This window comes from Hirundo rustica, chromosome 5, assembly GCF_015227805.2.
Source record: "Hirundo rustica isolate bHirRus1 chromosome 5, bHirRus1.pri.v3, whole genome shotgun sequence".
NCBI classification, from domain to species: Eukaryota; Metazoa; Chordata; class Aves; order Passeriformes; family Hirundinidae; genus Hirundo; species Hirundo rustica.
Window position 1 is genome coordinate 35716165 of NC_053454.1, and position 26903 is coordinate 35743067.

The 26903-nt window shown below is 36.9% G+C and overlaps 1 protein-coding gene across 1 annotated transcript in view; it reads right to left on the reverse strand.

Moving 5' to 3' along the window:
- Nucleotides 1-26903, reverse strand: part of TACR3 (tachykinin receptor 3) — a 51576-nt gene that overhangs the window by 10642 nt on the left and 14031 nt on the right. Inside the window, exons 2-3 of the mRNA XM_040064664.2 lie at nt 13580-13768; nt 11704-11854 (exon numbers count right to left, since the gene is read on the reverse strand). Coding sequence (XP_039920598.1) covers nt 11704-11854; nt 13580-13768 — 340 coding nt within the window. The remainder of the gene's footprint in view (nt 1-11703; nt 11855-13579; nt 13769-26903) is intronic.

Sequence of the window (26903 nt, forward strand, 5' to 3'; positions counted from 1 at the left end):
CAACAAGGCTGGTGAGGGGCTTGGAGCACAAACCCTGTGAGGAACAGCTGAGGGAACTGGGGTTGTTTAGCCTGGAGAAAAGGAGACTCAGAGGTGACCTTATCACTCTCTACAACTCCCTGGAAGGTGGCTGTAGTCAGCTGGGGGTTGGTCTCTTTCTCCAGGCAGCAACTGACAGAACGAGAGGACACAGTCTCAAGCTGTGACAAGGGAGAAATATGCTGGATATTAGGAAAAAGTTTTTCTCTGCAAGAGTGATAAAGTACTGGAATGGCTTGCCTGGGGAGGTGGTGGAGTCACCATCCCTAGAAGTGTTTAAAAAAAGACTGGATGTGGCACTTGGTGTCATGGTCTAGTTGAGGTGTTAGAACATGGGTTGGGCTTGATGATCTTGAAGGTCTCTTCCAACCTAAAAAATTCTGTGATTAGTGAATGTTCTCTTTTGAAAACTAGATCATTTATATTGGACATTGAAATAAGCAATTAATGCAATGTTGAATTATGCCAATGAATATGCAAAAGTTGCATAACATCCTGTGTTTGACTTATAATGAAAACTGTCCTCCTGAACCTAAAATGAGATGAGTACCTTTGGTTATCTTTAAAATAGGAGCACAGGCTCTTATTTCACAAGGAAAGGATATTTTTTGAATTGTTTTATTTCCAGCTTATTCACTTAGGGGAATTAAATAAATGATTTATATAATCAGAAGCTATTTGAATGTTTACCATATTTCTCTAGAATTCTGGCACGAGAACATAATGGAAAAGAATGCAGATTGTTTGCAACATAGTTTGAAAAACCTTTCTTTTTCTGTTGATAAGAAAAGAACTATGAATTATTCCTGGATGGTACTTTTGTTAATTGCATGGCAAAATTCTGTTAAAAAAACACAGTTAAAGCTATTTTTAATTGTTATCATAATTATGCATTTGCAGTGGTAGTAGCATCTTCCCTTTCAAAGCTTGAAGAAAAAAAATATTTATTGCCACCTAAGGAAAAAAAAAAAAGGTAAAAAACTTTAATAGTGTCCTAGTCTATTTTCATTTAAATTGACTTCAAAAGAAACTGCTATAGTCGGTGATGCTGAGGTTTATATTTTGCATTTCAGGCACCTAGATATTTTTTTGCCATTCTTCAAATGACTGTACAAGATTGTGAACTTACTAGGAGAAGTAGACTTGTAACTCACATACAGAACATTTTGGAAATACTTGGTCAATAAAAAGTGGTACAATGCTCTGGTCAATTATTTATGAAAAGTATGAAGAGTCATTCTTCTGGCAGCATCTACTTTTGTTCGGACAAGCATTTCTGCAAGGATTAAAATATCCACATGGCTTGGCCATAATGGTCAGCACATTGGTCATTATTGTACTGGCTTGATACTCCTGTGATATCCTAATTCATGGAATAAGGTATAAGCTGACCCATGCCAGGGTGGCTGAAACTGTTTCCTAGGAAACCTGCTTGAAAACCTGGAGAAATGAAAAACTACTTCTATCCACCCCAGAAAATGAGTAATGAAATAAAGATGCTTTGAGTAGGTTTTTTACAATGTTGCAGTACAAAAACTTCTGAAGAATTAAATGTTTGAGTTAAAGGATTAGATTTGTTAGATGAAGGCATTAATAGACATAATATAGACACCTCTGTGTCTAGGTTTGTAGATTTCTGCTTTAACTCAGAAAAAAAAAACTGTGCTGAAGTTATATTTTGCTTTGACATGAAGAGCAGCCTGCCTCCAAAATGAGTGATCTGCATCAGATTTCCTGGGCTTTTCACCACACAGATGCTTGGCAGTATTCCAGAAAACTCAACAGACTGAAAACTCATGCGAAGATTAATTTGTTCATGGCTTCCCTAGAGGGACTTGATGAGGAAGGGGCTTCTTATGCACTCTCTCCTATCTGTGTGTGTGTGTGTATACATATATATTTTTACACACTCATGCATACATGGGACTATTCATGTGGTCGTAATTTAGGATTTGCAATGGGGTAACTTTGACTGCAGGTTAGATGATACAGGAAAAGTCCTTTTGAAGTTTCCTAGGTTTGTTGATATGCTAGTGAAAAAATTTGCGTACAACTTAAAGAACAGACTTTGTCCTGAATATGGGATTTTAAGGTTATTGGTCTGGAAGGTCAGATCCCAAAATGGAACTTGGGGAAAAGTGCACAGAGAAAATGAAGTCTGTCTTAAAAAAAAAAAAATCTACATAGTTTGAAACAAGGAGATCATAATCTCTGCGCTGAAAATCTGAATGTTGAAAAAGAGACACTTGGCTTTCATTTGTCTTTCTCTTTGGTATCTTGGCTTTATTGTTAATGAACATATATAGTTGAATTCAGCAATGCATTTGAAAACACACTGAGCTCACTAACACTGGAGTGAAGCATTGTTGAAATTTTTTGTCTGTTAACCTAGCGTGACTTCCATTTGTAAAAATATGAGGCATTAGTAAGCAGAAATTTTTGCCCTAGGACCGTGCCTAGACTTTATATTTCGTATACATGTTCTGCCAACAGTGATCAGAAATATAAAAATAATGAGGAGAAACATCATAGAAACTGTAAGTGTGCAGTTCTGAACCTAATCACTGACCATGCAGAACCAGCCTCTTAAATGCGCCTCTGACCTGGAGAGGTTGCCAGCTGTTCTGTAAAAAAGTATTGACTGGAAAACATCGGTCAGTTTGTTGGTAAATATTTAAACTGGCAAGGTTTATGCACAGTACAAAGCCATTTTTAGTATTTACTCTGCTTTTACTTCTCTGTGATTGCTACTTGAATCATGGACGATGGGTGTGGAAAGTTGTGTTTGTTCACGGTTCATAGCCGAATTTTAGGAAACTGAGGCAATGAATGGAAGCTGGTACTGCTGCTGAGTGTTCTGTAGCTATTTGGAGATGGAGAGCAGAGAAGAGCAGCTTCCAGTAATTTTGTTACATTTCACAAATATGTGATATAAATGATGTTATTTATATTTTTTTTATATTCATGTGTCAATCATGTTCAGAGAATGATCAGGAGTAGGTCTGACTTTTATTTTTACCTCAACAGGAAATCTTGTTCAAAATTATGGACAGATCCTTAAAAAGAGAACAAATTGCTAGGGAAAAAAAGTAATCCTGAAAAGGAGAAGAGATGAACTCTTCCTTTTCTGAAGTTCTAAGACCATAAAATAGCTCTGTAAAAAATATTTTGGGTTTAATGTGCAATGACAGTAATTCCCCTGTGCTTCATGCCCCAGTCTTTCCCTGGGCAATTTCTAAGCATGTAAAGAGTGAGACTGTGAGATAAAAATGCTGATTCACAACATTAATAACTACTTGGCTCATTCCCTACATTTTCAGTAGGTTTTCAGTCCATATACTTGGTAGTAGGAAGAGTTTAACAGAATTTTTAAAACTTAAAAACAAAGATAATTTGTTATTCTGCCTCATCCTGCTGGAAAAAGTACCTCTTTGTCTGTACATGTTTAGGGAGGGGATCATACATTGTAACTAATGTGATGATTGTGCAAGAACTTAATTAATAGTAAATGAAAATGACCCAAATCAGGCTTTCCTGTCAGTACTCTGTATTCTTGTGGAGATTTTTGGTAACTGTTTGAATGTATTATTGATCAAAATAGGAAAAGATACCTTATTCTCCTATTATTTTCACCAGAAAGATACTCATATGGTATTCTGACCCTCATTACCCTTCTGAAGTTTTCCTTAAACTTAAGAGAAAATAAGGTTTAAAAAAATCCTGTTCTGTAAACCTTTAGCTGTAATAGCAATTACTTGCAGGTAGAGACTGACTGTTGTGTTAATAATAATCTGGTGAATCTGTCAGGGTATTTGTCTTTACAGTTGTGGAATACCTGCTCAAAGTGTTAGTGGAACGCTAACATCTGCAGCCTGGTCCAACAACTTTCTTAATGGCCATTCCTGACTCACACATGCAGAGCTGTGGAGAAGAGCAGCAGGCAGGGTGAGCATCTGGGCTCTGCAGGAAGTGTACTTAGTGTCATGTCACATCTTCTTGTGTAACTAATTCCATCTACAGGGTTACAAACCCAGTTTTAGGCACAAGTAACAGTTCGTGAAGTCAGGCTCTAGCTTCATTAGGATTGGTTTGCATCTACCATATTAACAAGGCCCTTTCATCCTTCCCATAAATAGTCAGAGTTAAGGATATCATAGTAAGAGGTGCCCTGAAGCAGAATGAGAGGAAACCTATCTTAAGTTACTAATTTTTGTAAGTAATTTTACCTGTTACATTTCACTACTGAGCGTGATTTGGGAAACACTTTGCACTGAAAGTGTAGTTGAGAGAAAAAATATTTTTATTAGAAAGTATTTAATACTAATCTCTTTCTAATCTGGGATGTGTTCTCTATGTATCAGTCTTGAGATCTGCCTCATTTAGTGTATTTGCTGAGGAGTTTTGTACAGCAAAACTAGAGGTATATCAGGTGAGTTTGATGACAAGACACTTCTGGGCAACTTTGCTGCTATTAGAGGTAAGGCAGAGAAAGACTCAGGATATGGAAGAACTGTGGGAACAGAAATGCAGCTTCACGGTGTTGGTCATATACTTTGTATGGTTGCAGTAGTGATTGTGTCCCTAGGTGTGGTGTTGGCAATGACAAATATCATAGAGCAGATAGAACTGGCACTGTGCTAGTTTTGATGGGTTGTTTTACTCTGCACTTCCATAGGTAGGATCATACTCAGTAAGATGATGGGATTTGCTCAATTAAGAACTAATAAAATTATCTGCTGTGAATTTTCTTGCCTGTTGTGAACAAATGAGGAAGAGGCAGATACTATTGACTCATTTTAGCATGACCAGGTCATCAGTTAAATGAAAGAAAAATATGAGATATTAGGATGTTCCAGATGTGGCATTCTCAGTGGAGAACAGGGAGTTACCCCTGTGCAGGACCATGGTGGCACTGCATTGCTGGCATTACTTGTCTTTTTTTGGTCACTTCTTGCATAAAGATGTTATATAAAGATATTATATAAAAGAAGATCAGAAGCATTTGTTTCAGGTACATAACAAATGTAGACAAAGACTCAGAGAAGAAATGGGCATAAAAACATCTGTAGACATGACACCAGTGAGGCATGTTAAATAATTAATTAAGCTCACTGAAAATAATGACATAGAGCTGTCTATAAAGAAATTTAGCTTGGAAAACTGAACTCTAGGATTGGTGAGACTTTTTAGAAGATGGAGGTTTAAGATGATATCAGAGGAATTATGTTAGAGCTGTCTGTGCTGACAGGCCTGAAGGCTGGTTCCTGTCCTGTTTTCATTTAACGTTTTAATATTGAAAGACACAAACTGACACTCAGCAAATAAGTGGAGAAAGCACTGGACACAGTTCAACATCTTGCAGTGTCTGGCAAACAAGGGATGAGTTTGTTTTCTGAAGAGCCTTTAAAACCACGTGAGAATTCCTTCTTCCTATATTTTTCCTTTACATTAAGTGAGAAATGTGACATTGTCGAACACAACCACAGATAAAGTTGATGTTTAAAACTTCCCAGGACTCATTGATATGAAAAATCTTCAAAAATATTTGATTTCTAGAGTAGTTGCACAAAGTCTGAGATATATGACTACATGATTATAACCTTGGAGGAGACTGAATTAAAAGTATGAAATCATAAATTTGGATTAATTACTTCAGAAAATTTTTTGACATTTCTTTGTATTTTGCATAGAGGAAACACAGTGAGCATAACAAGCTACCATTTTGGTATTTTTGTTAACACCTTCAGTTGCCTGAGGAATTAATTAGTGGATGTTTCTATGTAAATCTGTAAAGAGCATCTCTGTTTCTCTTGATTGTTGTCTGATAACAAAGCAGTGGAGTGCGCAGAAGTGGTGCTAGCTGGCGTAAGTTGTTCTCCAACCTCATCTAAGTCTTTTTTCTTTTTGAATGCGCTCAACAATGGTTGCTAAATTAGTGAGTGTGGCTGCACTGAAGTACACCTGTGGTTTTCAATCACAATAGAGCTTTGGCCGGCAAGGTGCTCACAATACATCAGCATTCTGGATAAAAGATAATTTATCTGTAGCTGTATGAAATTTCAGCTAGTCAAGCAATACAGCCACCCACACATTATAATATAAGCCATAGTGCTCTGTTAGATCAGTGAGATTACCTCTTCTTGAAATAGTGTTTATTTCTCCAGCTTAATCTTCTGTGTTAGTTCTCTTCTAGTATATATTTATTCTGTTTTGCATTTTGTTTTCATTGTCAATCTCTGCAAAGTCAAAGAGTAGACCCATTTACAGAAGATGAGTAACAATGGACCAAAAAATTAAACAGGCCCCTATTTTTGGCAGGTGTATTCATAGCAAAGTGACCCTTCTGCATCTCAGTACTGTGTAACAGGATGGGTGGGCTTTTTCATATATCACTCCCAGAAATATAAGATCAGGTAAAGGGGAGAGGTGCCTTCTCAGGGGAAAGTGCCCACGGCCCTTTTGGTATGCTTGCACCATTCTGGAGTGACCATCCGGTCAGTATGAACAAAGTGCTCTGGCACGACCATGGCAGTAATTTCTGTCCCTGGTGCACAAGCACAAATGAATCTTCAGGGTGGAAACACTTATGCCCTATGAATAAAGGGGAAAGGCACAATGGCAATGTAAGTTCTCTTCAACAGACTGCTGTTGTGTGGCAGGTTTGGGTGATCTATAGTCCAGATGCCTTCACCCTACATACAGTGCGTTCTAGGATTTGGTTCTCTTTGCACAGGTAAATGTGTCTAGTGAATATTTTGATATATGTGCAGCCTTGGCAAATCATTACTTGAAAAAAGACCAAAATATTTTGTGTTTATTACTGTCTGACTTTTTAAAACTAGTCACAGGTGATGATTCATTATAGACAAGGGCATCAACTGTGAAGACTGGGCTTTCCCTTGAGGTCTGTAGTACAAATTTATATAGAGTAGATGATTGCAGGGGGTGGTTTTAATTCAATTTAGGACAATTGCATTATATTTACTTTCTGCTGTATTAAACTTCTATTCCCTTCATTTTGAAAATGGCATGTAATATGTAAGTTAGTGGAGGTTGCAGTCCTGGTTCTCATGCTGGGGGAAGCCAGAAGATGGATTGCCTAAATAACTGGGAACGTTTTAAACTTACCGTGTATTATTGCTTCCTCATGGGACTGCATATACTTTCCAGTCTTGAAGAAGTCTGAACAAATATGTAGGATAAAAGTGAAGTTTCAAGATGGTGTAGGAATTCACATGCAAGACAAACCCATGAACCTGGAGTGTGAAAACATTTGGTTTCACGTGGCTGGACACAAAATTTCACAAAAGGTTTTATGAATGGAGCACTATGTGACTTTAATCTGTCTGCCTAGACTTAGTGGTTGCTTGTTAACTAGAAGGATCTTTGATTTCAGAGTTAATTATTGGTTGTCATCAGATCTGTGAGTTTGTAGTGTAATATTCTCATCACCTATTTATGTTGAATAGGCTTTATATTGTGAGTATAGTCTTGTTTTTTCAAATCTGTGTCAGCCCATAATTAATTCAGTATTTCAAGGATTTTGATGCCATACTGCAATGTTTTAGTCTTTGGCTCTCTTGTGGTTTTTGGTGGGTTTTTTTTGGTTTTGTTTTGTGGTTTTTGTTGCTGTTGTTGTTGTGGGTTTTTTTGGTTTTTGTTTGGTTTTGTTTGGTTGGTTTTGGTTTTTTGGGTTTTTTTCCTCCCTGCCTCTGCTCTGCAATAAACTACTCCATAGTGAAACAATTAATCTTCTTTTTTTTGGTCTGACCTGGTTGGCTACCCTGTTTAATACCAGCAAAACTATCATTATTTCTAACTAGTGCTTTTCCTTGTAAAGTGTGGTATAAAATGTATATGAATGTGTTTTCATGTAATTTATTACTATGTGGTAAAGAAATAAGGAAATCTGTATTTTTAGTTGTACTGAAAGCCAGTGAGAAGTCAGGAATATTTTTATAGCTGCACTGCTGTGTAAAAACAGGGGCATAAAGACATAGGACAGTTCCTTCTGAATCAGAGTTGCCCATCTATCCTACTATTCTGTCTCAGAGGCAGGTGCTGGTTATGGAAATCCCATTAACCTGGCCATTTTCTATCTTCTTCTTTCCTCTTACTGCCCCAGTACCCAAGATTATGTTACAGAGGAGTGCATCTCTGATTCATCCTTTCAGTATCTACTTGGACATTAGGGAGAATTTTTGGACAACAGGAAGCATTTCATCACTAAAAGTGTTGTCAGCCATTGGAAAAGGCTGCCCAGGTCAGTGGTGGAGTCGCTGCATCTGAAAATGTTCAATTAATGAATGGACAAGGCACTTAGTGTTGTGGTCTGGTTGACAGCAGAGACCAATCAGAGGTTGGATTTGTCGATCTTGGACGTCTTTTCCAACCTTAAAAACTCTATAATTTATGAATTTATTTTTTGTTAATTTGCCGAAAACTTTTCTGAATCCTCTGAAATCATAAGCATCTGGCAGGAGAGCATCTCAGGTGCCCTCTAATGAGTCTTAAATTACTGTTTCTTAAAGTGTTCTCTCTTCTACCAGCCTTGTGCTGCTCGCCTATTATTGGTGATCAATGGTTCTTCAGACATTTTATCCACCACCTTTGTGTTTCTCTAAAGTCTGACATTTTGTCCCTTGGCCTTCTTGTCTCCAAACTAAAAAGTTCAGGCCATTTTAATTTCTTCATAAGTCCTTCGATGATTTCTGCCCTTACTTGGACTTTCTCTAAATCTATGAAAGAGAGTAGAAAGAAAAAGAGAACAAACCAGAGAAATATGTGTAAAGTATTCATACAGGAGTTCCCACGGAGATTGATTTACTACCTAACACATGGGGCTTTTCTTCTTGTTTTATACTCAAATTTGAGGGAAAAAAAATTGAAACAATGTGGCTTTTAATCAATCTCCATTGCTGAAAGACATTGAAATGACACCTCAAGCTGTGTTAGGAGAAGCAGAAAATATAGGCAGAAGCAGAAGTGTGGAGGAATGAAAATTACTGAAAAATATGCTTGGTGTGACATATCACAAGGTTATTGGTCAGAAGTAAAAGGAACAGTAAAGGAAATATAAGGGTTAAGGAGAATATTTTCTGTTCCTCTGTGTTCTTCCCATTGTGGCCAGGCAATAGCACCTTCTGTTGAGATAAATGTTCTTTTTTTCAGGAAACAGTTGTATCATAACTGTATCTCTTGATAAAAATAATACTATCTGATTTTATTTGCACTCCATGATTATTCCCTCTTATGGGTTAAGTAAAGCTGAAAGAGTGATTGGAACTTGTTAGATAGCAAAAACAGGGTATGAGACAACATCTGAAAACAGGTATTTGCAGTGAATATAATGAACACTTTAACATAGTAAATCTTATAGTGACATTATGAGACGCTTGTATAAACTTTTTATGTATGATGCCATTGAGACTATAATTCCATATTGTGAAAATGGGAATTGCTGGAGAATAAATGATGTTCAGCTGAACATCAGTCAGTCTCATGCCAGGAGCTTTAAGAAGAGGGGATAATGGCTGCAAAGTCCCTGCATGTAATAAATGTTCAGGTCAAAAAACAGATGTCAGGCCGATTTAAATGGGTCGATCTCTGAGATATTGAGCTGTCTGTCCAAAAACAAACAAACAAAAAATTAGCTTTCTCATTTTATCCAGTCCTGAATTTCTAAATATTTTGTCTTTGACATTAAAGATACTGAGCATACTTTATGTTGTCCGACCTACAGTGTGCACTGTGAAATTCTTTGAATCCTTTGTCTCTCAAGGTTGCTTGCAGGAGGATTAAGGACTATATTGCCTAATCATATATATGAAATTATGAGACTATATGTTGAACAGCTGACAACTTTCTCAAGCTTCAAATCTTTTGTTGGCAAACATTGTTTCTTTTAAAGGTCTTACATTAACTGTTCACTACCTTTTTAATATTAAGTACCCTTTCAAACAACCCTTTTTAATCAAACGCCTTTGCACTGTAACATTGCCTGATATGAAATGCAGTCAGCTATTTTATATTTCTCTTTGATTATAAGAGCACAGATTTTCCATATGTTTAGATATCTATATACTTAATAGTAAGGAAAACAGATTATTTCTTTGCCTGAAAAGGGCAAAGCACTAGCTCTGTTATCAGAGGCAGGCTGAGTTATGGCTTTATTTGGATTCCAGTCTGTTAGTTCCTCTCCATGAATAACCAATTATGATTCATCTTTCCAAATACCAGTTATTTCATAAATCCTGCTGGAGAGCACAGCAGTGTAGCTAATGTGCTGTCATGGAGCTCTAACCATAAAGTCACTGATGCAGTTATATCTGCACATAATTTAATTCCCTTGTTGCAGGTCTTGAAGGTATGCATTCCTGTACTCTCACATTTAAAATCCTTTAATTAAGGATGCTCTTCCTTGTCTCTTGTATATATTTAGAATTCTATACAGGTGCTGTTTTTAACATATTCAAGGGATTTAATTGGGCCCTCTATTTCATATAGTAAAAGTCAGATTTTCTCTTCAGAGACCTCTAGTTTCTATGTCACAAGATGATTATTTTACTTAGTCATTATGATAACAGGTCCTGAAATTCTGGCATGTCCTGGTTCTGCAATAATTTATTAATTAATTTCCCTTCCACACTTGTTTTTTGCAAGTTGTGTCTATTACAGAAAATGATTTCTGCAGTGTCCTGAAAGAAATGGAGATGTTAGTGTTCTCCAGAATTTGCAGGAGATCTCTTGTTGTCTCAGGACCCAATATGCTCCACTCTGCTATTGCTGCAACACAGTAGCACATTCCCCTGTTCAAACGTACTCACAGTATCGGGAAGCAAACTGAGCAATTGAAAATGAGCTCATTGTGAATTAGAAGTTCGTATTAGGGTACCATTTTTTCAAATCTGAAAGGTTAAATGCATTTTAATATTAAAAAATTGTCAGAAATAAAAAGCAGAAGGCTGCCTTAATAAATCAGAGAAGTTAGGTTAAGGAAAAAAATGTTACATGAAAGAAACATTCATTGCACTGCAACATTAGGAAAACTGAACTGGAGATAGTAAAATACTCAGTTTGTAAACAATCCCAAGTGTTAGTTTAAGCAATACCTACAGTGAAAGAGACTGAAAGAAAATATCTGGGAAAACTTGTTTTCGTTTCTCACAAAAAAGTTCCTGTTTAAAAATCAAATTTATTTATTACAAACAAGCTAATCAGTGCTTATCTCAAATATGCATGGACCTTAATCACCTGAAAATTACAGCAATTCACTTTTGTTTCAGTAGGATGAAAATCTTACCTAACAAGAGCTAATGGTTTGCTAGCTCATTGTTCAAATCTCAGTATCCTAATTCTGTGAAGTCTAAACTTTTGCCTTAGTTTCTACGTAGCAGACACAGTATGTGCTGCTACATGTGGAGTAAGAAGTTAAAACCCAAATATTTCCTTTTTTTAATGAAAAGTGTTAAAGTTACAAAAAGAACAACCAGTGAACAGAGAAGACAACTCGTCAACCTAATCAAATTTTATATTGAAGCAGATCTCTCATTACTGCTATTTCAAGTGATGTGGTGTTTCTGAAAGAATTTACTGTGACACATTGCAACACAATTGTAAATAATTTTATAAGCTTTCACTTAGTGGGATTTACTGGAACAGTACCTTTCTCTTAGCTTTGAGCTGCTCGTGATATTTGTTGGATGTGTCACCTGGTATTTCTCCTCCCCAGAGGGTAATTCCCACCATAGAATAAGTGATGCCCATGACAAGCAGAGGAAAGCAGTAGACTAGCACAATCACAATAACATGATACCTGCAAAGAAAAGGTATTAAAGCAGTAAGTGCTTTCAGAGGAGCTATACCAATGGAATAGACTGCTAGAAGTCAAGACTGCTACTTTAGCAGAAAGTATATTTTATATTAACTGGCTAGTCCTTGGTGTTTTCACTGTCTTTTTGAAAGTCTCAAATTGCACTGCAAATTTTTGTACATTTTGATGCATGTGCTTTGTGGGGTGTCTAATGCTGACCCTGCACTAGTGTATACATTATGAATGACTCTATAGTTATCATTATTAGTGACTGTAGAATAAGGTATGTTTGTCTATAACTAGCTGAGTTGATTTAATTGCAGAGCCAAGTATCATGAGGTCAAGCTAGGCATTTGGAGCTCTAGTCTGGTCCATAAATTAAAGAGGAAAATAAGTATTTTAGTGATATATTGATGCAAAGACCCCTGATAAGAGTCCTGTCACCCACCATTCTTCATACGGCAGACCTGCTGCACATAGACAACACAGATCTGTAGCCTGTGTGCAATGTAGTCACCATTGCTGATGTAAGCACTGGGGGGAAAAAAAAGGTAATTTATTTTGCCTCCTGTTAGTTCCTGGTTAAATGCCAACTTCAGATAAAATCCTAGTGAACGATCCATGAAGAATCCCCAGCTGTCACTAATTGTGACCTTCCTGCCCTAAAGAGAAATGTCTGCATACGGCTCCTAAAGTGATAGAAATTACATATGACCAGGACTTCTTTCACTCGCCTCAAAAAGAGCAAAAGGTCAAATTTGATTCTAGATAGTTACACAGGCCTTCAGTCTTGAACACAATGTTTTTCTTAAATGTCAGTGAATACATGAAAGGATAGATGCCTAAGTAGCCACTTACGGGGGGGCAAACAGGACATATTTAGTTTAATTGACTACTATTCAAAGTGGAACCAGTTGCAGGTTAACCATTTTTTTTCTTTTGGACTAATATCTGACATAAGTATTTGTGATAGTGTAACAGAATGAAGTGAAAAAATCCAGCCCTCTCATGAAGAGATCTAGAGAAAAAAAAAATCTGGTTTGTGTCTTCTCATTCTCTACAGTTCTCTGAAAGGAGATTGAAGCAAGGTGGGTGTTTGTCTCTTCTCTCTAGTTACAAGAGAAGAAATGGCTTCAGGCTGTGCCAGGGGATGTTTAGACTGAATATTAGGAATGTTTTTTCTTTTTTTTTTTTCATGAGAAGTGTTGTCAAGCATTGGTACAGGCTGCCCAGAGGAGCAATTGATTCACCATCCCTGGGTGTATTCAAAACATGTAGACGTAGCGCTTAGGGACATGGTCTAGTGGTGGACTTGGTAGCGTAAGTTTAGTGGTGGGACTTGATGATTTTAGAGGTATTTTCCATCCTAAATGATTCTAAGGAGAGACTAGAAATCCTTGATTTCCTGGTTAGGATAAAGAGGAAGTTTGCTTTGAATTGCATGTTATGTTCCCAATTCTGACTGTCTGTACAGAAGTAGCCATCTTAGGTGGAGCAATGATGGTAAAAATGCAGCACAGGAAGGAAGCACACTCAGAGATGTGGAAGAGAGTAGATTTGTTCTGTTGATCAACATATAATGCTTTATCAGCCTAACTTAGAAAACTGGCTCTGCATTTCTCAGTGATCAAAGCTGTTCTGCATGTAGACTATGACTCTAGAGGTTTTGCCGAGTCCATTGCAAGCCTAGACACCACCATGCACAAGTTTAAAAGAACAAAATCTTACGTAAAATGCTGTTTTGGACCACCTGGCCAGGCTACATAGCAAAGTGTTCTCCCAGGCATCACCTTGGTTATGGAGTATAGGCACTGGGGAAAGGCCAACAGGAATGCCAAAATCCATATGCTCCCAATGACCACCTTGGTAGCAGTTGCAGAGAGCCTAGGTTTCAAGGGATCAATAATGGCCATATATCTGTAAAAGAAAGCAAAAACCTCTGTGTAAGAACACTTCAGAGATTTGTATGTATCTAGAATCAGCCAAAAACTTAGGATAAAAGAGAAGGATAAAAGCCGAGATATTTATTTGTCTTTCTGCAGTTCTGATATCACTGTGCTCTTTGTGTGGTTCAGCTCCAATGAAGGCAGTGCTGGAAGGAGAAAAATGTTCATTGGATATTATTTTGCAGCTATGGGATGCCCAGTTAATCATATACATATCAGTAGAGAAACTATTTTGCCAGGAGTTCTGTTACTGTACTGCCTGACTGTTGAAAAACAACAATGCAGCTGGATCATCTGTTACTCTGCTAGGTCATACAGTATTTTTTTCTAACACAAAAATTTACAGTCAAGCTGTCAGGATTATTAGTCATCTGTCCCAAAGCTACAGGAATCTGAAAAGTCCACATGCATTTATTTCATAACACCAGAGCAACTGATTCTTCTGAGAGAAGAGCCAGTTTAGAATTGGTAAAAGCACTAAGGGAAATAGAGGCGCAAAGCAAGAAAACGTCTCATTTGCCTTCTCAGTTCCCATGCTCCCAGGTAGGATAGCATCCTTTGTGCTGCCCCATCATTGTATTAGCAATTAATGTACACTGGTAACCTTAGAAGAACATGCAAAAAAAAAAAAAAAAAAAAAAAGTTTACTCTAAGTAATTAAAATGTAAAAGCTTAGGGGAAAAAGCAATGAGAGAAAGCTTCTAGATGGACATAATAGATAAACAAGTCTCTCTAACTGTCTTTCAATCTGTTATAGATAAAAGGAACAAGGGAGACACAAATTTTTTATCAATCATTTTTTTGATTAATATATTGCGTTTGCTGCAATTAAAATACTCGTACTCATTTCAAATGAAGGAAGTATTGACATATTTTAATTGTTACAGTACCCATCTAGCTTCTTGGCAAACTTGCCCAAGATTTTTAGGTACAGACATTAGCCATGAGACAATAACAATAACATTTTTTGAGACAGTGTTCCTGATAAGAATTTGTGCAAGAATGTTCTGCATCCATATTTACCTGCTGTGGTACACAATTTCACTCAATATAGTCTTACTGTTTTGTAAATTTTATGCTTGACAGATGAGTAATTACAGAACAGATGTTTGTTTTAGCAAAGCTAGCTCTGTTTATAGTTAATGATAAAATGTGATAAATCTAACATTGGTCATAACAGTGCTATATATTCTCTAGTAGACATAACCGCCCTAATATGTTAAAACATCTAAATACTATCAGAAACAGGGAGTCATCTAAAACAGCTTCAGTTTTGAATCATCAATTTCCACAGCTAGAATTTCAAGCTTGTTCATTTTTTTCTTTTTACCAGACTTTGATATTTTTTCTCCACAGAGTAAGAATTAGTTCCTCTCTCTTTCATGTGCCTTTTGATCTTTTATTTCAGCTAAACTGGTGCTTTTGGTATTACATGCTATGAAATAGTTTTATTCAAGTGCTGGGTGTCTTCTGTTTCTTGAGAACAGCAGTTGGATTGTTGCCCTCTACCACCGAGCTCCTTTCTCCTCCAAAGCATAAGTACCACTTGGTAAAGAAGTTGGGTTTGTAGTCATGAGCCCTGTCTTTCAAATTGAGCGGTCTTGTATGTGCTGCCAAGCACTGTCCAAATGTTTGATCATCTTTACTTGTAGTAAGTCATAAGCTCTAAACAAATAATCATTTTAACATGCTTGAGAGACTCTTAAGGCATCTCCTCCTAGCCTGGAATTATTCCTTCGAATTGCTACTTTTCTGCAGATTGCACATTGCTATTATTTTATGTGCTATTGTCAGATTTCTATTATGTTCACATTATTCTTATTCTCAGTTATATTATTCTTACTCCCAATAAATACCAACAGTAACTCTTGTTGCCTAAGATAAAATTTGCTTGTTTTATCTCCCCGTCTGCCCTTTAAAGACATGGATTGTTTGGGTGAAATGACTCATACAGCTGTACTGATGGAAATTTTAACTATTGGCTGTCTGAGTAAGGTAAGTCAAAGGACAAGGATCAGATGAAAAGCAGGCTCTATTTATCTTTTGAGTTCAAATTTGAGTGATAAGCCAACAGCCTAGCTATTGCACAAGATCGATTACTAATATGTAGCTGGCAGTCATTCTAACAAGCAAAATGGGAAGGAAGTAGGGGAACTTTGACTATTCCCTCAATAATAATTTTGTGTGGGATAGATTTAGCTGAAGAGACTATTGACAGCTCTGTTACAGAGCCTTTGATAACAATTCAAAGTTATTCTCCTTTGCTAGTGCACTAATAATTACAGTATGTTGTGTAAGTTCTCTAAGTGGCTTTTCTTAGAAACAAAATTGCTTAATTAACGTAGTGAGATAGTGGTTTATAACTGCAATTATTACATTCACTCAGATTTGTCATACATGTTTGGTAGTATTTTCCTAGGGAAGCCATCATTGCCACAAGTAAGTTTTTGACCTGCAATGAAGAGTTATTCCACATTTTCTACTTTACAAACCTCCATATTTGAACAGAATCTTGACGTTATCTCTGTAGCAAAAAGAAGCCTTGAAAAGAACAGAGTTCCTCCTGCACTGTTAGCTATCATTTGCAAAGGAGACAGACACACTCCTGCTTATGATTTTGTTTACCGTAAATGTTATCTCTCCATTACAGGTATCAAAGGGTAGTTTGTCTATCTCTTTAGGCTTAATCTGAAGTAGCAGTAGCTAATTTGTCAGTTGGCTCTTGCTTTTGATCTCTCTCAATTCAGCAAGGGTGTTTCCAGCAGGAATGAAAGCTCCTTCTAGCACAGGCTAGAGATTCCATGCTTGGATGGTTCTCAGAAAATCAATAAGGTAAGGAGGCTATGGATGGCATAATGTACGATGAGCATATTGGCCCTGTATATTACAATTCTCCATGGCTGACAAGCATCTGTCGTGTTTCATGGTGTAGCTCTGTAATTATGGCTATTTTTTTTACTCTGTATGATATCCTTACATATATTAAGCATGGTAAAATGCCAGGTATAAGGGGAAAGAGTAGACATGCTGTCTGAATTGTGCACTAAATGGTGCTGAACATGGTGTAGAAATGTTTGAGTTGGCCAGGAGTGAAAGGGAGAATGATGAGATACAGGATCTAGCAAAAGAACTGAGACTGGGGAGCAGTTTGCTGAATGAAAAAATAGAAGTGAAAAGAGAAAAATGAGAAACTAATAGGAGAGGCAAAGAAAGGAGAATTGTAGAATAACAGCATATAGAAATGGTGTTGAAAGAACAGAGAATAAGAAAGGAAACTGTGGGTCGTGTAAGAACAAAAGGCATGGCAAAAATCAGCCCTAGCATACCAGAGAATCTACAAGGTAAGTAAAACTGGCGTAAAACCAGAACATTTGGCAATGTGGCTCTGTGGTGGCAAGCCCTTCGGCCTCTGCAGGTGTATGGGAGAGAACTCTCAGAGATTTTTCTCTCTGTAATCAGCCAACCATAAACATCATGCAAGGGGAACAGCAGGACTTCTTGGAAGCTCCGATGACTTACAGACTGTTCTGCTACTCCATGGTTCTTTCATGTGGTCTGAATTTCATCATAGAATCATAGAATGAGCTGAGTTGCAAGTGGCCCATGAGGATCTTTGAGTTCAACTCCTGGTCCTGCATAGGACACCCCAAGAATCACACCATGTGCCTGAGAGCGTTGTCCCAACCCTTCATGAACTGAGACAGGCTGGTGCTGTGCTCACATCCCTGGGGAGTCTGTTCCAGTGCCCAACCACCATCAGGGTGAAAAATCTTTTCCTGATATCTGACTTAAACCTCCCCTGATTCAGCTTCATGCTGATCCCCTGGGTCCTGTTGCTGGTCAGGAGAGTGAAGAAATCATTCTGCATTCCCTTGTGAGGATGTTAAAGACTGCAGTGAGATCTCTCCTCATTTTCATCTTCTCTAGGCTGAACAGTGATCTCAGCCACTCCTCATAAGGCTTCCCCTCTAGACCCTTCACCAACCTTGTAATCCTCATCTAGATGCTCTCTAGATAGATTAATGTTTCTTTAATGTTGTAGTGCCCAAAATTTATGCAGTTGTGCTGAAGCCAGTGACAAATGCAGAAGCCCTCATAAGTTTACCATTTTCTGTGATATTTATACACAGACCTTGTACCTCTTCACACCTCATCTCCAAGGGCAGTAAAAAAAGATGGTAGGCATTTGAGCCGAAGAAGGGTTTCTCATGGCTACAAGCAGCTGAAGGCTTGTTACACCACTGAAAAGCATTCTGAAGCCACACAGACATTGTTTCAGTGGGGTGTTCTGCCAATTTGCTTTGCAGTCTTTGGACATTTACTGTTCAATCTGTTACCAGGCTTGAGCAGTGTGACTGCCTGCTGAATAAAGGGCACTGAAAACACACTGAGGTAATTTGATTTAAAGATGGGACTTCTAATGCTTTCTCACTCTAGTGGGAGCTGCTGATAGTGCCACAGATAGCTTATTCCACACAACAAAGCAGGGATGTAAAATATACATCTGAAATATAAAAAATATACAGCTGAAAGAAATTAACTCATTATGTTGATTTATCACAACAAACAAAAATCATTATTACCCCACACAACAAAACATTTATATTTGGAAAATGGAATATGCATGTTTAGAAATCCAGGAATGAAAATATGTGCAGGTAGAGACTCAAGCTAGCACTTCCAAGAATGTGGATTGCTCAACAACTGCACAATTTAGACTCTTCTCTTCTTGTGGCTTGGGTTCACCAGATTTAAAAAAAACCTGTTTTCTCTGAAACAAAACACAGAGATAGTCTTCTCTTGAATAACATTGATAAACTCTTTAAGCTAGTAGTTTTAATGGCAGCATAATCATGTATCTCTCTTAGTTTTCAAATAACAGGAACCAAATAGTTGCTGCATACTATAAAAGCTTACAAAGTGTTTGTATCACATATGGCCTCAGCAAGAGGGAAAAAAAAAAAAACCCACCTAATTTGGCTTTTTGTAATATAGCATACGCTGGCTAATACAGCCAGGAAAACCTTTCATCTTTAGCACATCATTTAGAAAATTGTGGCAAAAATACACAAGATGTTATTAAGACAAAATGATGTTCAAAATTGGATCCTACAAATGCTCACCTGGAAACACAGTTGGAAGCCTTTAATCATCCTGACTTGTTTCACCTGTTTACAATGTATTTATAAACTCATACAGAGAAAAATGTAATCATTCCAGATTGTAACAGGAAATTAGAACTTGACAAAGGAAGAGATTGAGAGAAAAATCAAATGCATGTAAGTGGCTTGTCAACAGGAGACAGCAGAGCATGCTTCCTCAAGAATACACAGAAGCTATTATTCCCTCAAGACAGAAGGTGGTTGTGAGACTTTGTATTTAGCATTAACTGGTATTTTAAAAAAACTTAGGGAAATTTCTTAAGGTATGATTTCCTGCCCTTGTTAAGAACTTTGCTGTGGAAATTCCTCCAAAAGGTAAGTTATATGGACTAAAGGTGATGGAATGAACTGAGATTTTAAAGGCATTTTTTAATGATGGAAACCAAATCATTAACTTTTGTATTTAATTTCTATCTGCTACCTACTAGAGCAAGGCTCCTTCTTTTCTTGTGGGACTGGTTTGTATTCATTTATTTAGTCTGACCTTCTCTGCATGAAGAGTGCCTGTGGGCATTTCTGTGGGACTATAACTGACTGTTGAGAGAGACTGATTTTGGTGCCCTGAAGGGTCCATTGTGCAGCGTTCATCTTAAAGCTAAGGCTGTAAAGGAAGTGTGTGACAACATGACAGATAAACACATGGTACATTTGAGAGATCAGCAGGCAATATCCCAGGGGTATAACTTAGCCTTGATTTATCCAGAGGAATCTGTGTTGCTCTGGGTGAATGGCTATTTGTGCTTTGAGCAGGGGGAAACGCTGAAGTTTTTCTGAAATCAGGGGTAGCTTCCAATGCCTTGCATACATGTACCTCTTCACTAAAACCAGTTGTCTTGAAAGTCTTCAGGCTGGCTGAGTTCTTATAAACAGTGCTTTCTACTTGAGGAAGATCTGGTAACTGACAATGGACTAGATTTTTAGGAGTATGTAATTGATTTTATGCAATATATTCTGTACTTATTGATAGAAAAGGGATAAGACTTTTCTTTGATCTGTCTCATAAAATGGTAGACTGACTTCCCCTGACAGAAAGCTTTCTGTTTCTTCTTCTAATATGATCTACCTGGGCTGTCAAGGACTAGTATCAGTGTGAAGTCTGTAGAAACAGCTCCAGCTGTATTAAACCACTGTTAGTGTCTATGTTTCCGCCAGAGTCATCTAGATGGCTTCCTTCTTGTTTCTGCAGTTATTTTGAAATAATTTTATTTTAGGAAAACACAAATATGTGAATGATACAACTTTCTCTCCTGGTTGGTAAACTAGTCAGAAAAACATGTATTTAGGCAATAATATTTAAGAAAATAAACAGATAAACAAAACAAACTCGTCTCCCCAAAAAACTCATCATCCTAACCCTTGACTAACTTTTAAAAGTACCACAGACTACATTGCATAGTAAACCACAGAACATATTTTAATAATTTTCATTAAATTGTAAATATGTATGAGTATGTATATAAGGCTAAGACTCTGTCTAAAATGAATTTCTTGTTTGAATATAAGGTTCGGACTTACTGGATAGTTCCTGTCTGGAACAAAAAGTCTGGAGGCTTGTTGCTGTTGTAAATGTTGCTTATATTTCTCAAGATATTAGTGTACCAACCTCTTTTTTTTACAGCACCTTTTGAAAGCACTTTATTAACAGTGTATTTACTCAATACAAAGCAAAAAGGAAAAAAAAAAATTACGATTATACCTGTATTTTTTTTTTTCCCAGACTGCCCTGGTATATGGTTAATAACTCTGACATGAATTTTGACCAAAACTGCAAAAAAAATGTGTCTTTTTACCCACTCACTATTAAATTGTACCATTGCAAGAAAATAATTATTTTTCCTAGGCTTCTGCATGCTGAATCATGGAGCCATTGCATCAAAATGTTCTGTAGAAACTATTTCACCTCTTGACCAAGAGAGAAAAAAAAAGAATTTTCAAATCCAAAAAATATTTTTTGCACCCCCCAGATGATAGAGAGTCCTTTGTGTTTCAGCTCTTGATATCTGAACCTTTAATGCCCTCTTATTGAACCATCTCTCCAGTTCTCACAACTAGTACATTTCAGAGGGCAGCACAGATACTGGAACCAACAAATAAGATGTATTCGTCTTCAAATATTCTTTGAGGAAGATGGAGAGATGGGGAAGGGACTTCCTCTTTGAATTGTATATTTTGACTGGCAAAGTAAGAATAGAAATAATAATGATAATTTCTAAAGCATATCTTGCATTTGTTTTCATTCATGTTATGCATTGACCAAAGCTGATTCCTGAAGCTGTGATTTTGAAGTCGTCCATTCATTTGAAAAAAACATTGTATTCCACTTTAGTGGGGTATTAGGGATATGGCAGATAGTGTTTTATAGTTGTGAAGCACCAAAGGCTTTAGGAAAAGCCAGTTAACAGTAAAGTGGCATCTTAGGGGAAAAAAACCAGGCATAAACGCTATCCATTTCTTCTAGCGCAAAAATTCTTAGGTATGAGGGAGAGATCTCTAGCCTGTGAAGTACAAGTAACCTAAAAAACCCCTCCATCTCCTTTTTTGATTTTTTCTGTTCTGAGATTCATTTTTCTCTCACAAATCTTCAGCGCAAATTCTCTTTTTTACTTGAAAACCAGTTTCTTTGAGACACCTAAATCTGATGGAAAAGGAATGAGATAGGGCAAAGGCTGCTGTTTTGTTTAAATTGAACGCTATTGGGCAGCTGGTTAGGCTGTGCAGGCTTCATGTCTGTCACTATTTGAGCCTCCTCTACTGACAAGAGAGCCAAGCACAAAACACAGTATCACATTCAAGGATGAAATTAATAATACATGTACTTCACTTGAATCTTCTGCTGACACTGCTACCAGATGACTCAAAAGAGGATCATGCCCTCTACATGTGATGACAACCAAAAGGACTGACATGGAATGAGGGGCACTGAACAGGACCCAACCTTGCCCAAACTACTTCAATTCAAATCCTGAAATGAAAAAAGAAAAGAAAATAAAGAGGAAGAAGAAGAAACTAAAAAAATGAAATTCTGAAGATTAAAAAAAAACAAAAAATGTTGCAACTAATTGAAAAGTGTACAGGTGCAATGGTTGAGAAGTAGTGCAGGAAAATGGACCAAAGCTTGCCCAATTAATCCTTCTTGAAATTGCAGGATTTCATTCCCTTTCCAGAAAGGAAGGCTTTCAAGAAAAAACAGAAAATGTTGAAATCAGGGAAGAAAAGGGAAAGAAGAGGAGAAACAAATGAAATGAAATTCTGAAGATTAAAAAAAAAAAAAAATAGTTGCAGGCAATTGAAAACAGTAAAAGTGGATGGGATGAGAAGAAGTGCAGGGAAATGGACCAAAGCTGGCCAGTTCAGTCCTCATTGAAATCGCAAGATTTCATTCCCTTTCCTGAAAGGGAAGGGAATGAAATCTTGGAATCAGAGAACAAAGTCCAACAAACACTGTGGAAAGGAGATATGATCCCAAAGAGTGCAATTGAAAAAACAGGACCCAACCTTGCCCAAACTACTCCAATTCAAATCCTGAAATCAAGGAAGGAAAAAAAATAAAGAGGAAGAAGAAGAAACTAACAAAATGAAATTCTGAAGATTAAAAAAAAAAGAAAAATGTTGCAACTAATTGAAAAGTGTACAGGTGCAATGGTTGAGAAGAATTATAGGAAAATGGACCAAAGCTTGCCCAATTAATCCTTATTGAAATTGCAAGATTTCATTCCCTTTCCGGAAAGGAAGGCTTTCAGGAAAAAACAGAAAATGTTGAAATCAGGGAAGAAAAGGGCAAGAAGAAGAGGAACAAATGAAATGAAATTCTGAAGATAAAATAGGTAAAATGTCACATGCAATTGAAAACAGTAAAAGTGGATGGGATGAGAAGAAGTGCAGGGAAATGGACCAAAGCTGGCCAGTTCAATCCTCATTGAAATCGCAAGATTTCATTCCCTTTCCTGAAAGGAAGGCTTTCCTTTCAGGAAAGGGAATGAAATCTTGGAATCAGAGAACAAAGTCTAAGAAACACTGTGGAAAGGAGATATGATCCCAAACAGTGCAATTGAAAAAACCAAGAAAATTTGGAAATGGAGTGATCACAACCAAGTGGATTGAGATGAAATGAGGGGCAGTGAGCAGGACCCAACCTTGCCCAAACTACTCCAATTCAAATCCTGAAATGAAGGAAGAAAAGAAAATAAAGAGGAAGAAGAAGAAATTAACAAAATGAAATTCTGAAGATTAAAAAAAAAAGAAAAATGTTGCAACTAATTGAAAAGTGTACAGGTGCAATGGTTGAGAAGAATTATAGGAAAATGGACCAAAGCTTGCCCAATTAATCCTTATTGAAATTGCAAGATTTCATTCCCTTTCCGGAAAGGAAGGCTTTCAGGAAAAAACAGAAAGTGTTGAAATCGAGGAAGAAGAGAAAAGGGAAGGAATAGGAGAAATAAATGAAATGAGATTCTGAAGATTGAAAAAAAAAAAATTGTTGCAGGCAATTGAAAACAGTAAAAGTGGATGGGATGAGAAGAAGTGCAGGGAAATGGACTAAAGCTGGCCAGTTTATTTCTCATTGAAATCGCAAGATTTCATTCCCCTTCCCGAAAGGAAGGCTTTCAGGAAAAAACAGAAAATGTTGAAATCAGGGAAGAAAAGAAAAGGGAAAGAAGAAGAAAAAAGAAATGAAATTAAATTCTGAAATTAAAGATTAAAAAAAATGAAAAATGTTGCAAGCAAATGAAAAGAGTAAAAGTGAATGGATTGAAAAGAAGTGCAGGGAAATGGACCAAAGCTGGCCAGTTCAATCCTCATTGAAATTGCAAGATTTCATTCCCTTTCCTGAAAGGAAGGCTTTCCTTTCAGGAAAGGGAATGAAATCTTGGAATCAGAGAACAAAGTCCAACAAACACTGTGGAAAGGAGATATGATCCCAAACAGTGCAATTGAAAAAACCAAGAAAATTTGGAAATGGAGTGATCACAACCAAGTGGATTGAGATGAAATGAGGGGCAGTGAGCAGGACCCAACCTTGCCCAAACTACTCCAATTCAAATCCTGAAATCAAGGAAGAAAAGAAAATAAAGGGGAAGAAGAAGAAACTAACAAAATGAAATTCTGAAGATTAAAAAAAAAAAACAAAAGCCCTTGTTGCAACCAATTGAAAAGAGTAAAACTGAATGGGTTGAGAAGAATTGCAGGGAAAGGGACCAAAGCTGGCCAGTTCAAACCTCCTTGAAATTGCAAGATTTCATTCCCTTTCCTGAGAGGAAGATTTCGGGAAAAAAAACAGAAAATGTTGAAATCAGGGAAGAAAAGGGCAAGAAGACGAGAAACAAATGAAATGAAATTCTGAAGATAAAATAGGTAAAATGTCACATGCAATTGAAAACAGTAAAAGTGGATGGGATGAGAAGAAGTGCAGGGAAATGGACCAAAGCTGGCCAGTTCAATCCTCATTGAAATCGCAAGATTTCATTCCCTTTCCTGAAAGGAAGGCTTTCCTTTCAGGAAAGGGAATGAAATCTTGGAATCAGAGAACAAAGTCTAACAAACACTGTGGAAAGGAGATATGATCCCAAAGAGTGCAATTGAAAAAACAGGACCCAACCTTGCCCAAACTACTCCAATTCAAATCCTGAAATCAAGGAAGAAAAGAAAATAAAGAGGAAGAAGAAGAAACTAACAAAATGAAATTCTGAAGATTAAAAAAAAAGAAAAATGTGGCAACTATTTGAAAAGTGTACAGGTGCAATGGTTGAGAAGAATTATAGGAAAATGAACCAAAGCTTGCCCAATTAATCCTTATTGAAATTGCAAGATTTCATTCCCTTTCCGGAAAGGAAGGCTTTCAGGAAAAAACAGAAAATGTTGAAATCAGGGAAGAAAAGAAAAGGGAAAGAAGAAGAAAAAACAAATGAAATTAAATTCTGAAGATTAAAAAAAATGAAAAATGTTGCAAGCAAATGAAAAGAGTAAAAGTGAATGGAATGAAAAGAAGTGCAGGGAAATGGACCAAAGCTGGCCAGTTCAATCCTCATTGAAATCGCAAGATTTCATTCCCTTTCCTGAAAGGAAGGCTTTCCTTTCAGGAAAGGGAATGAAATCTTGGAATCTGAGAACAAAGTCCAACAAACACTGTGGAAAGGAGATATGATCCCAAACAGTGCAATTGAAAAAACCAAGAAAATTTGGAAATGGAGTGATCACAACCAAGTGGATTGAGATGAAATGAGGGGCAGTGGGCAGGACCCAACCTTGCCCAAACTACTCCAATTCAAATCCTGAAATCAAGGAAGAAAAGAAAATAAAGAGGAAGAAGAAGAAACTAACAAAATGAAATTCTGAAGATTAAAAAAAAAAGAAAAATGTTGCAACTAATTGAAAAGTGTACAGGTGCAATGGTTGAGAAGAATTAGAGGAAAATGGACCAAAGCTTGCCCAATTAATCCTTATTGAAATTGCAAGATTTCATTCCCTTTCCGGAAAGGAAGGCTTTCAGGAAAAAACAGAAAGTGTTGAAATCGAGGAAGAAGAGAAAAGGGAAGGAATAGGAGAAATAAATGAAATGAGATTCTGAAGATTGAAAAAAAAAAAATTGTTGCAGGCAATTGAAAACAGTAAAAGTGGATGGGATGAGAAGAAGTGCAGGGAAATGGACTAAAGCTGGCCAGTTTATTTCTCATTGAAATCGCAAGATTTCATTCCCCTTCCCGAAAGGAAGGCTTTCAGGAAAAAACAGAAAATGTTGAAATCAGGGAAGAAAAGAAAAGGGAAAGAAGAAGAAAAAACAAATGAAATTAAATTCTGAAGATTAAAAAAAAATGAAAAATGTTGCAAGCAAATGAAAAGAGTAAAAGTGAATGGATTGAAAAGAAGTGCAGGGAAATGGACCAAAGCTGGCCAGTTCAATCCTCATTGAAATCGCAAGATTTCATTCCCTTTCCTGAAAGGAAGGCTTTCCTTTCAGGAAAGGGAATGAAATCTTGGAATCAGAGAACAAAGTCCAACAAACACTGTGGAAAGGAGATATGATCCCAAACAGTGCAATTGAAAAAACCAAGAAAATTTGGAAATGGAGTGATCACAACCAAGTGGATTGAGATGAAATGAGGGGCAGTGAGCAGGACCCAACCTTGCCCAAACTACTCCAATTCAAATCCTGAAATGAAGGAAGAAAAGAAAATAAAGGGGAAGAAGAAGAAACTAACAAAATGAAATTCGTAACATTAAAAAAAAAAAAAAAAAGCCCTTGTTGCAACCAATTGAAAAGAGTAAAACTGAATGGGTTGAGAAGAATTGCAGGGAAAGGGACCAAAGCTGGCCAGTTCAAACCTCCTTGAAATTGCAAGATTTCATTCCCTTTCCTGAGAGGAAGATTTCGGGAAAAAAACAGAAAATGTTGAAATCAGGGAAGAAAAGGGCAAGAAGACGAGAAACAAATGAAATGAAATTCTGAAGATAAAATTGGTAAAATGTCACATGCAATTGAAAACAGTAAAAGTGGATGGGATGAGAAGAAGTGCAGGGAAATGGACCAAAGCTGGCCAGTTCAATCCTCATTGAAATCGCAAGATTTCATTCCCTTTCCTGAAAGGAAGGCTTTCCTTTCAGGAAAGGGAATGAAATCTTGGAATCAGAGAACAAAGTCTAACAAACACTGTGGAAAGGAGATATGATCCCAAACAGTGCAATTGAAAAAACAGGACCCAACCTTGCCCAAACTACTCCAATTCAAATCCTGAAATCAAGGAAGAAAAGAAAATAAAGAGGAAGAAGAAGAAACTAACAAAATGAAATTCTGAAGATTAAAAAAAAAAAGAAAAATGTTGCAACTAATTGAAAAGTGTACAGGTGCAATGGTTGAGAAGAATTATAGGAAAATGGACCAAAGCTTGCCCAATTAATCCTTATTGAAATTGCAAGATTTCATTCCCTTTCCGGAAAGGAAGGCTTTCA